The sequence below is a fragment of the Hemitrygon akajei genome, chromosome 11 (assembly GCF_048418815.1).
Source record: "Hemitrygon akajei chromosome 11, sHemAka1.3, whole genome shotgun sequence".
NCBI lineage: Eukaryota > Metazoa > Chordata > Chondrichthyes > Myliobatiformes > Dasyatidae > Hemitrygon > Hemitrygon akajei.
The window spans coordinates 121,551,485-121,563,279 of record NC_133134.1 but is presented as its reverse complement, the minus strand read 5'-3'; the positions used below and the strand labels follow the sequence as shown (position 1 = coordinate 121,563,279).

Sequence of the window (11,795 nt, the reverse complement as noted above, 5' to 3'; positions counted from 1 at the left end):
AACAATCTTTGTGAAAAGAAAAGGCAGTTAACAATAATTAGAATAGGTTTGGCACTATGAATATATCTGGATTCAACACACTGCAAGTCAACTGAAGGCTCAACAGGTCAAACTTGTGGTGGATTTGTTTAATATTCACATTTATAGCAACTACTTGTTCTGGACACCATTTATTCCAAATTGTTAGTAGTAAGTTCAGCATAATTAAGTGAGTTATTTATAGATATGTCAGCGACTCACCCCTGTGAGTGTGAGTGATTATATCCTTCCACTAATTTATCTATCAAGGCATTACAACATTGGAGAGTGTTTGAACCATTCATTTACAGACAGCTATATAATGGCCTGAGATGTGAAGGAGTCTTGTCAAATTTGTTAGCCTACTGTTTGATTTGTTACATGGAATACAAATGTGAATGGTATTTCATAGAGCCATGTAATATAAATATACTTAATGCCAGAGTGTATGTTTTAATTTCTCCGAATGATCACTCTGCTTTTGGAAGGAAAATTTAAAATAAGCAGATGGCTTTTGAGGGGAATTAAACAAACTCTAATGCTATGAGCAAGAGCTATATCAGTAAGGGTCTGGAAATCTGAAATAAAAACTGAAAATGCTGCACATCTTCAATGGGTCAGCTGGTACCTGTTGGCAGGAAACCAAGTGACTGCTTCCGCTCAATGATCCTTCATCAGAAATGGAAAATAAAACTTGCAACTTAAACATCTTAAGCTGCACATTCCTGTTCTCCAAGAACTCTTTTTTTTCTGGCCTCTTACCATCTCCAGAGTTTTTGCCAACTGTCATGAATTTGACTGTCATTTTCCAAACTTTCTCCTTCTCAACTCTGAAGCTGAGGAATGTTGTTCCAATGCGGACTGACACCAATATTGTGGTCAGATCATTGTTGTTTGGCAAATGACATCCACCTGTCACACGCTGACACTTCCTCGTACCTCTGTCTGGATCATGAATACACTTCTGAACAACAAGTTATTAACTTCAGATGGTGAGCAAAAGAAGATCTGCAGATGCTGGAAATCCAAGCAATCCAATGCTGGAAGCCAGGCACCATCTATGGAAAAGAGTACAGTCGGCATTTCGGGCAAAGATCCTTTGGCAAGACTCACTTCAGATGGTGACTGTTTTTACTTCTCTGAAGACCTTTTCTCCACAGCTTCCATTCTCATTGACCCTACCTAGGCACCACTCACTTCTATCTCATTCCTAAAATCCAAAAGAAATGCATCCTGCTAGTCTGATTGTTTCAGCTAGCTTCTGTCCTACAGAATTTACCTCTACACTCTTTAACTTAATTTTATTCCCCCTTCATCCTGTCCCTTTCCATCTGCAACACTTCTGATGATCTCAATTACTTAAAAAAGCCTTTAATTTTAATGTCCCAACCAGCCCATTTTCACCATGGAATTCAAATCACTCTGCATCTCCATGCTCCATCAGAATGGTCTGTGGACCTTTCACTTTCCCATTGAATAGAAGTCTAATGTACAGTATTTCAGTAAAGCACATGATATGGTTCCCCATGGTTGGCTCGTTCAGGAAGTTAGGAGATGTGTTATCCAGATTCAGAATTGGCTTGCCCATAGCGAGTGGTTGTAGACGGAATGTATTCTACCTGTGGTGGTGCTCCGCACGGATTTATTCTGGAACCCCCTGCTATTTGTGATATTTTACAAATGACAGCTAAGAATTTGAAGAGTGGATTGGTTCATTTGCAGATGAAGTAAAGTTTTATGATATTTTAAATAGTGCAGAAGGTTGTCAAAGGTTACAATAGGACATTGACAGGATGCAGAGCTGGGCTGAGAAGTGGCAGATAGAGCTCAATCCTGAAAAGTATTTTGGAAGGTCAAGTGTGAAGGAAGGGTTAATGGAAGGATTCTTAACAGTGTGGAGGAACAGAGGGATCTTGGGGCCCACATCCATAGGTCCCTCAATATTGTCCAGTGAGTTGATAAAGTGGTTTAGAAGGCATTTGGTGTGTTGGTCTTCGTTACTCAGGTTCAAGAGCCAGGAGGTAATATTGTGCTCTAGAAAACTAGAAGGGCAATGTCAGAGATAAGTTTTTACACAGCAAGTGGTGAATACATGGAACACCCTGCCAGTGGATGTGGTAGAGACAGATACATTAGGGGCATTTAAGAAACCTTGATAGGTCACATGGATCATAGAAAAATGGAGGGCTATATCGAGGGAAGGGTTAGAATGATCTTAGAGTAGGCTGGGAAAACATCATAAGTTGAAGGACCTGTACTGTGCTGTAATGTTCCATGTTCAATTCTCTCTGAGTCCTCATCACGCTTCCTGCTCAGTTAGATGTTCTCACTTTGATCAACTTCTCCTTTAACTCCCTTATCAAGGGATAGTTATGGGAACCAGATTGGTCCAAGTCACACCCAGGTTTATGGATACATGAAACAGTCTGTCATTCCTTGGTTCATTACCTTGCAGGATCCCTCTCTCACCAGAACCTCAATTCCCACACACACTTTGCCTGTAACATTGATTGATTGCGTTGGTACTCTTTCTTGCTCCCATAATGAACTCAGAGGGTTCATTATGCTTACTGTCACTTTTGATCCTGTTCTCACTTTCTTCTTGTCTCTGACAGTTCCATTCATTTTCTATCTTCTCTATCTGCTAATCTATCTTCTGAAGTGGAAATTATAATTTCTCCCACTCTGACTCCTGTGACACCTTTCATCGCCTTCATAAGTTGTATAACAATGACATATTCTATGCCAGTGTTGCCAAGATACTTTCTTTATTTAGAGGCACAGTCATAGAGTCCTGGAGAAGTACAGCACAGAAACAGGCCCTTTGGTCCATCTAGTCCATGCCAAAACTACTTAAACTAACCACTCCCATTTCTTAACTATAATTACTACCATAAATGATAGGACTAACAACCATAGCTATTTTATTTACTATCCTTCTCCTCCCATACACTCTCCTTTTCAACGCAACCATAGAAGATGCTCACCTCACCTTTTACCACTTCCCATCAAGCCATTCAGACACTCAAAATTTGTCACGAAAAAGCAATAATTCGCTTGAATTTCTTTCAACCTAATTGACTCTATGAGGTACTCTTGATGTGATCTCATATGCATTGAAGAAAGCAAATGCAGATTGCTTTGCAAAACATCTCTATTCAGTCCACAAGATGATCATGATCAAGCCTGTTGCTTCAAGATTTAATCACACTCCCACTCTAACCTTTCATTCTGGCCACTCACACTTTTCCAACAAAGACCAATGTAATCTCTGGGAATAGCACGCAGCTTCTGACCAGGTACACGACTGTTTTTAAGAGTGGCACACACAAGATGCTGTAGTCTTTAATTCAATAATTTCAGGTAATCAACTACGGTACTTTAGTCTCATACTGCACATTTTCAAAATTCAAATATTTTCGTTCTTTCCTCTCCTGGTACTTGAAAGTTAATTTCTCTCCCCCTGTGTATACCTACCCTCTTCCCTATATTCCAACCTTTATCACCCTCCTTCTGTGAGCACTTCAGAATGAATGAGTCATTCATTTTCTCTTGCACCTCATCTACTGCATACCTTAATGCTCTTCCTCCTCTCCCTCCTCCACAATCTGTGTAAATTAAAATGTGTTGCATCCTTGCCATTTTCCAATTCTGATGAAAGATCACCATTATAAAACATTAATTGCTTCTCTCTGCACAGACTTGTTGGGTCATTCCAACATTTCCTATTTTTATCTTTAATAAATTTGCATTTATGAAAAGTGTGTTGACTATTTCAGTGAGATTTTGATTGCTGGCAGAATCAGAATCAGAAACAAGTTTAATACCATTGGCATATGTAGTGAAATTTGTAGTTTTGCAGCAGCAGTACATTGCAAAATGTAATAATAAAATCTATAAATTACAATTAGAAGTGTATATATAATAATTTAATAAATTAAATTTATTAAGTAGTCAAAAAAGAGAGGAAAAAATAGTGAGCTAGTGTTTATGAACTCATAGTCCATTCAGAGATCTGATGACAGGGAGGAAGAAGATGTTCATGAAACATTGAGAGTGTGTTTTCAGGTTCCTGAATCACCTTCTTGATGGTAGCAATAAGGGCATGTCCTGGATGATGAGGATTCTCCGTGCTGGGTGCCACCTTTCGAGGCATCATCTTTCAACGGTGTCCTCGAGGCTGCGGAGGCTAGTGCAGCTTCTTCCGACCCTGTGTGGTTGTCGCCCCAGACCAGACAGGGATGCCACAGGTTAGATTAATCTCTAAGGTACATCTGCAGAAATTTATGCTTGTCATTTGTGACATACTGTACCAAGTCTCCTGAAAGTCATAATAGAATACAACTACTGTTGTGCTTTCTTTGTAATTGCATCAATATGTTGGTTCCAGGATAGATCTTCAGTGATTTGACACGCAGGAAGTTGAAATTGGTCAGCTTTTCCACTGCTGTGATGGAACTGTTGTGTGTTCCTTCAACTTCCCCATCCTGAAATCCACAGTCAATTTCTTGGACTTACTAACATTGAGTGCCAGGTCACCACTCAACCAGCTGATCTATCTCACTCCTGTACACCTCCTCATTACCATCTGAAATTCTGCCAACAATAGTTGTGTCATTGGCAAATTTTTAGATGGCATTTAAGCTGTGCCTAGCCACACAGTTATGGGTGTAGAGAGAGTAGAGCAGCGGGCTAAGCAAACATCCTTGAGGTGTACTATCAGCAAGGCAGAGATGTTATTTCTGATCAGCACAGACTGTGGTCTCCTGGTGAGGAAGTCAAGGATCAAGTTGCAGAAGGTGGTGTAGATGCCAAGTCTCTGCAGCTTGTTGATTAGATCTGAGGGTATGATTGTGTTGAACACTGAGTTGTAATCAATAAACAACAGCTTGATGCAGGTATAACTATTGCCCAGGTGATCCAAGGCTGAGTGGAGAACCAGTGAGATTGCATCATGCTGCAGACCTACGTATTGTGGCGACAGGTGAATTGCAGCGGGTGCAAGTGCTCGCTATGCAGGAGTTGATTCTAGGCAACAGCACCTGCAGTTCTTTTACCTTTCAACCAAAATTAAATAGTTGTGCTTTGCCTTTAAACATGATTAGTAATATAAAGAATGCAAACTAAAAGCCAAAGAACTTCTGAACTAAAGTTTTTGTTAGGAAGTTTTCACAATCCTTGATATTTGCTGAATGCTGGAAAGCCCTACAGTTTATTAAATTCTAGAACATCAGGTGCGAGGAACTTTAAAAGCACTTCTGAACCAATATACCAAGTAATCTGTGGGAGTTGAAGTTTACTAACCCAAGAGAATTTATTTAGGTAAAGGTCAGTTACTATTAAATTTATGCTAATACAAATAACACAATTGAAATGCTGGAAAGCATTTTAAAGGAACACACAAAGCTGAAGGAGCTATAATGGTACCAACTTTGATAAAACTATAGATAAATGAGAACACCATGCTTTAATATATATTTTAACACAATTATTTTAATAGTCTACAATTGCTGGACTTCCTTTTAACCAAAGTTGCAATTTCCAGTAGAATTATCCTTTCAGTGAGACATGTTGTGACATTTCAGCAGCCAGTCCAACCCCAAATCCCTTCTGCCCTTCTGAAATGAAAATAGAAAATGCTAGATCAGGCAGGGAGGCATCATGGAGAGTGATAGACCTCAAAAACATCCAATGGAATGTTCTACAGAAGAACTCGATGGATATAGTGATGCCCCTCTTCATCAAAGAAAGGGCTTCCCTTCCTCCACCATCTACACTGCCCTCAAACACATCTCTTCCATTTTGCGCACGTCTGCCCTCACCCCATCCTCCCACCACCCCAAGGGAATGGGTTCCTCTTGTCCATACCTACAACCCATCCCACCAGCTTCTGTGTCCAGCACATAACTTTCCACAACTTCCGCCATCTCCAACAGGATCCCACCCACCAAACGTATCATTCCTTCCCCCCTGCAATTTTCTGTGTTCTGTAGGGCCCTAAGTAGCCCTTCCAGGTGAGTCAGTTAGGGTAAGCTATTGTACATATCCAAGACATAGCCTAAACTTAACTTAAAAGCTTAATGCAAGTTACTGAAGAGGGGAAGTAAGAGAAGAATGTGTATAAGGTTATGCATTTAAAAGTTTCACCGAGTAACATACACAAAATTTTCAATGGAGATTAGGTACATGTATTAGACAGATTGCACCGCCATAAACTATCTCATGCACCTGCTGCCTGCACCTCTGAACCAAACTCACCTCAAATTCCCAAAGGAAATGATTGGTTCATTCAACAAATGGACAAAGCTTTTGACTCAGTAATCTGCATTTCCTTTGTGGCAAACTGTTATTATGCAAACTGTTGGTTATGGCCATGTAAGAATTTTCAGTTTGCTGTCGTATCTCAGCAAGCTTTCCCTCTGCCATTGAACTTGCTGTGGTGCCCAGGTTTTAAAAAATCTTCAACAGAGCTTGACTAATATGCCGGGGCTGTCTGTGTTCAATGCTACCTCCAATGAGAGAAGCTGACAGCCCACAGAAAAATACAAGTATGCTGATATAAAAACTTTACTGTAGATGTGCACTCACAAATAATAACACAAGAGGGCACCAAGTTACAAGCATAGTGACACTGAAGAGTATGAAGACCATCCCACATTTCCAGAACATCGCTGCTGACTGGAGCAGCAATTCTCTGCCAATCAGTCATAAACCTCCACTTTCAATGGACATTTTAAATCTTGAAAGGATAGGGAGGAGCTATTGCCTGTCAGTGGACTATAAATGCATTGAAACATCAGTCAGCACATCTAAAGGAATGCATTAATTCTCTGCATATGAAGAGAAAGAAAGAAAAGTAGGGAACTTTCTGTTTTGGTATTCTTTATATCAACAGCAGTAGGTCTTGTGGTGGCCTGAAACGGATCAATTACTATTAGTTGAAATTGTGAAGAATGATAAGCCAACCTCAAGCCTCTGCACTATGAATTAATGGAACTCTCCTGAAGCAACAGAGAACAAATTTCATTCTGTTTAAGCTTTGCTTCTAGAAGTACAACTCTGTCATTGTCAAGATGAATTCAACACCTTCAATATCCTTCTTTCATCCTGCGATGAGGAACGGCACAGAGGATCTGAATGAAAGCAGCATCCTGAACAACAGGAACGGCACAGGCTTTTGCGAGCAGGTGCCAATTAAAGCCGAACTGTTTTTCTGTCTGGGCATCATCAGCTTCCTAGAAAATGTTCTGGTCATCCTGGCTGTTGCTAAGAACAAGAACCTCCATTCTCCCATGTACCTTTTCCTGTGTAGTTTAGCAGTGGCTGATATGCTGGTAAGTGTATCCAATGCCTTGGAGACAATAGTGATGGCATTTTTAAAGAATGGCTTTTTAATTGCAAATGACCAGCTCATTCAGCAAATGGATAATGTGTTTGACTCAATGATCTGCATTTCTTTAGTAGCTTCAATATGCAATCTATTGGTCATTGCCATCGACAGGTACATCACTATCTTCTATGCTTTGCGCTACCACAGCATCATGACGGTAAAGCGAGCTATAATTTTGATCGTAGTTATCTGGATTTTTTGTATTTTCTGTGGTATCATCTTCATCATATATTCAGAGAGTCAAACCGTCATCATTTGCCTTATCACCATGTTTTTCGTCATGCTTTTCCTCATGACTACTCTTTATGTCCACATGTTCATGCTTGCTCGACTACACATTAAAAGAATCGCTACACTTCCAGTCCCCGGTGTGGTCCATCAGAGGACATGTATGAAAGGGGCAATTACCATCACTATCCTGCTTGGAATCTTTATCATCTGTTGGGCACCGTTTTTCCTTCACCTCATCATGATTATATCATGCCCTAAAAATCCATACTGTATATGTTACACTTCACATTTTAACACCTACTTGATTCTCATCATGTGCAATTCAGTCATTGACCCGATTATTTATGCCTTCCGGAGTCAAGAGATGCGCAAGACGTTCAAAGAGATCCTTTGCTGCTATTGCATGAATTTCAACTTCCGCTGCAAGTAATAACTTTGACAGGTACGAAATACTGTGAGGAACAACAGTCCTTTTGTGTCAAAGTGATGCTTGAACGTACGTCTGAAAATCTCATAATCAATCGGTATATACAGAAACCATTCGGACAGAACTTTGGAAGATGGAACACAGAATCAAACTCTTCATGTTATATCTGCTGCAAATGCTCACTGCAGGTTTGCAAAACTGTGAAAAGCTAAGAGTAGTTAATATCTTGTGATTCCTGTTGCAGGCTGTGTTCGTATGTTACAGAAATGCAAAATGATGTGATTAAAAAATAATAGTGAACATTTATGAAAGGAAACATATACAAGAATGATACTTATGTTTCTTTAGTAGACAACAGCTTAATGTGTTTGACATTCCAATGTTTGCAATAAATGAAGGCTGCACAATTTAAACTCTGAGAGATATTTGCACATTAAGGTGAATATTTTAAATTGTTTCCTGTCTAACATTCTGCCTCATCAGTTGGCATTTTATTGATTGTAACTGCTTCATATTAATATTCAATGTCTGTTCAAGTAGCATCATCAACGCTCTGGAGGATTAATTGTTTACTTTTTCTGTTTTCTAAAACCTATGGTAAATTATACAAATAATAATAATGTATGTCTAGGGATGGCTGTCATTTGTACACTGAGTCTTGGATCTCCCTGCATATTAAATTCAATTAAATATGTAACTAAATTGATTGTTTAATTTTGGCAGGTGAGCCATTCATGAAAGCTTAAACGGAACTCGTTTCTGTGCTTCATATATGAGTTTCCTTCAATTATGTTCTCTTACAACCAGGCATAATAGAAAACAGAATCACTCTTTTAATGCAGCCTCCTTTCTGAGCCTCTCTGTATTTTGTTGCCTTTATTGCATTTTTATGGCATTAGCATTAGCTGTTTTAGAATCCCAATTTCTTACAATGCATTGTTTTAAATTTGTTAAGCATCATTTTCATGGACTATTTATTCACTTAAAGATAAAATACTGTACATGGTGTAAGCTAGGTCTCATTGCTGAAATATGCATGTTTTGTATGTGAAGCTACTGTTTGTGACTTTTGGAAGAATATTGAGCAGAATTTAACAAATTCAACAGAATTTATATGTTTCTGAATCTTATTTTTGCAATATCCAACAGAGGTACTCTAGACCAAATGTTTCTGTTAAACTAGACTGCGGATTTGTCAAGTAATTTTTAAAAACATGATTGAACCTATATTTTGTGTCTTTGTGTGCTTTAAATATATGAAGTATATTATACTCAGATTATTTTTATATTAAATTGTATGGAAATTGGTACAAAAAATGGGTTACATTTTCAAAACAAAGATTTAGAATGGCACAGAAGCTATTAATTGAAACTGTCCAGCACCTTGGGAAAACTGTATTTGATAAAAACCATCTATGAAGTTTAGTGAACTAGATTGTACATTGAGTGGTTCTGTGTAGAGAGTTACTAAGTGCAGTGTTACACAACAGTTTTACTAAACACATCCTACTTGCAAGATGCAGAGGGATTACACACCTATAAAATTTACTTAATTAAGTACTACATAATTTTTAAAAGATTTTTATAAGACCATTAGAGATAGGAGCAGAATTAAGCCATTTGGCCCTTTGAGTCTGTTCCACCATTTCATCATGGCTGATCCAGTTTTCCTCGGAGCCAATCTCCTGCCTTCTCCCCGTATCCCTTCATGCACTAACTAATCAAGAATCTATCAAATTCTGTCTGAAATATACATAAAGACTTGGCCCCCACAGCTGCCAGTGGCAAGAATTCTACAAATTCACCACTCTCTGGCTAAAGAAATTTCCATGAAAATCATTTGCAGAACACTATCCTTGCCAACATTATGCAACTGATTTTTTTCCCCAAAGAGAAGCATTAGATGCAAGAAGTGTCAAGGAATAAAGGGAGAAAGTGGAAAGATGGTATTGTGATAAAGAATCAGCCTTGGTCATATTGAATGTCCAAGCAGGGCTAAATGATCTACTGATTGCCTGCATTTTGATAATTGATGAATTTGTAATCTCATATCAATTTAATAATGACTACAAAATATTAAAAAAGCTGAAGTTATGTAACTCCTTCCTCTCACTTTCACCCAGTTTTCCCTCCTCCTGTGCTGAAGTTGATAATTTAATCTTTTATTTTGATGTTCAAGGGATGCTGAACACCTTAGTCAAATAAGCAACTTTTTTCCTATTAACTTTAAACAACAACAAGCTGATGTGGTTGTAGGAAGATCTTTATTGTTGAATGGACTGATCATGTTCTGAGGCCGAATTCACATCACAGGGAAAGCAGACATCTTGGTATCAAGCGAACAAGCAGAGGACGTTGTTTGAAACTTTCTGACAAACGTGGCTTAGTTCTGCACCAAGCAACCTATTCAAAAGCCGAGCCATGGGTATATCCAGTGCAGAATAAGATGCCATAGAAAACTGTGATGTGTGTTCTTCATGGAAGATTGTTTCATGATTAGGCAATATTGCTACTACTTCTTAATTTATGAAGATAATAATACTTTTGGTTACATTTGTACTTTATTTGACTTTGTATTTTGAGCAGTCTTCTGTTACTAATCAATTGTACTGAAGAATATGTTTGTAATATATTCAAAGACTTGTGTTTAATCGTGCCAATTGAAACCAATTAGGCATTTGGTCTGTGCCTGATTGTTCATGCAATAGAATGAAATATTTATTTTCCTTTGTTCTTGGTTAGAGGATACACAAACTAGATATGATGGTCTGTGGCTAGGTATTCTAAATAAGTACATGTACTTGCAGGAAGCTTATTGAAGCTAGTAATCTCTGGAAGATCCAGGAATATTGTTCAGATTTTAAGGACAGTGTAACCTTTTATTGTTTGTTTATCTGCTGTATATTGAAAAAGTATAAATGCATGGGATGCACAATTCAAAAACCTGGAATGTGTGCTTTCTTGCTGGGGATTGGTGTACTTCAAGCTCATAGGCAGAAAGAAAATCCTTTTATGTACCATTTTACATGTGGCAGGCAAGTGAATGTAGATGTGACATGTCACCAATAAGTGTGTGGTATCATGTGTGGCCTCTTGACTAAGAAAATATTCTTAATGCATTTTAGCCAGCCAGTATTTGACACTGGCAGTGATTAGTGTGTTGCTTACCATTATCTCATGTAGAAAAGTCATTGCAGTTACTATGAAGGTCTTAGCCCCTCGATTATTTACAATTTATTTTAGTAACCCTGATGGAAAATCAGAGTGAACAATACAAAGATTTACGCCATCAAAACTAAGTGGGAGCAACACACACAAAATGCTGGTGGAACGCAGCAGGCCAAGCAGTATCTATAGGAAGAATAACAGCCGATATTTCAGGCCGAAACTCTTTGTCAGGACCAACTGAAAGAAGAGATAATAAGAGATTTGAAAGTGGGAGGGGGAGGGGGAGATCCAAAATGATAGGAGAAGGCAGAAGGGGGAGGGGTGAAGCTAAGAGCTGGAAAGGTGATTGGCAAAAGGGACACAGAGCTGGAGAAGGGAAAGGATCATGGGACAGGAGGACTAGGGAGAAAGAAAGGGGGAGGGGAGCACCAGAGGGAGATGGAGAGCAGGCAAGGAGTGATTGTGAGAGGGACAGAGAGAGAAAAGAAAATAAAGGAAATAGATAGATAGATAGATAGATAGATAGATAGATAGATAGATAGATAGATAGATAGATAGATA

General features: G+C 38.7%; 1 protein-coding gene across 1 annotated transcript; it reads left to right on the top strand.

Annotated features, from left to right (window-relative positions):
- The first annotated feature begins 6,844 nt into the window (after positions 1-6,844).
- Positions 6,845-11,487, top strand: LOC140735979 (melanocortin receptor 3-like). The gene has a single exon (XM_073061619.1). The coding sequence runs from the start codon at positions 7,092-7,094 to the stop codon at positions 8,067-8,069; it is 978 nt and encodes a 325-aa protein (XP_072917720.1). The 5' UTR covers positions 6,845-7,091; the 3' UTR covers positions 8,070-11,487.
- Positions 11,488-11,795: the final 308 nt, after the last annotated feature.

Coding starts and splice junctions, on each gene's coding strand:
- LOC140735979 (XM_073061619.1), top strand. CDS start 7,092: ATGAATTCAACACCTTCAATATCCTTCTTTCATCCTGCGATGAGGAAC.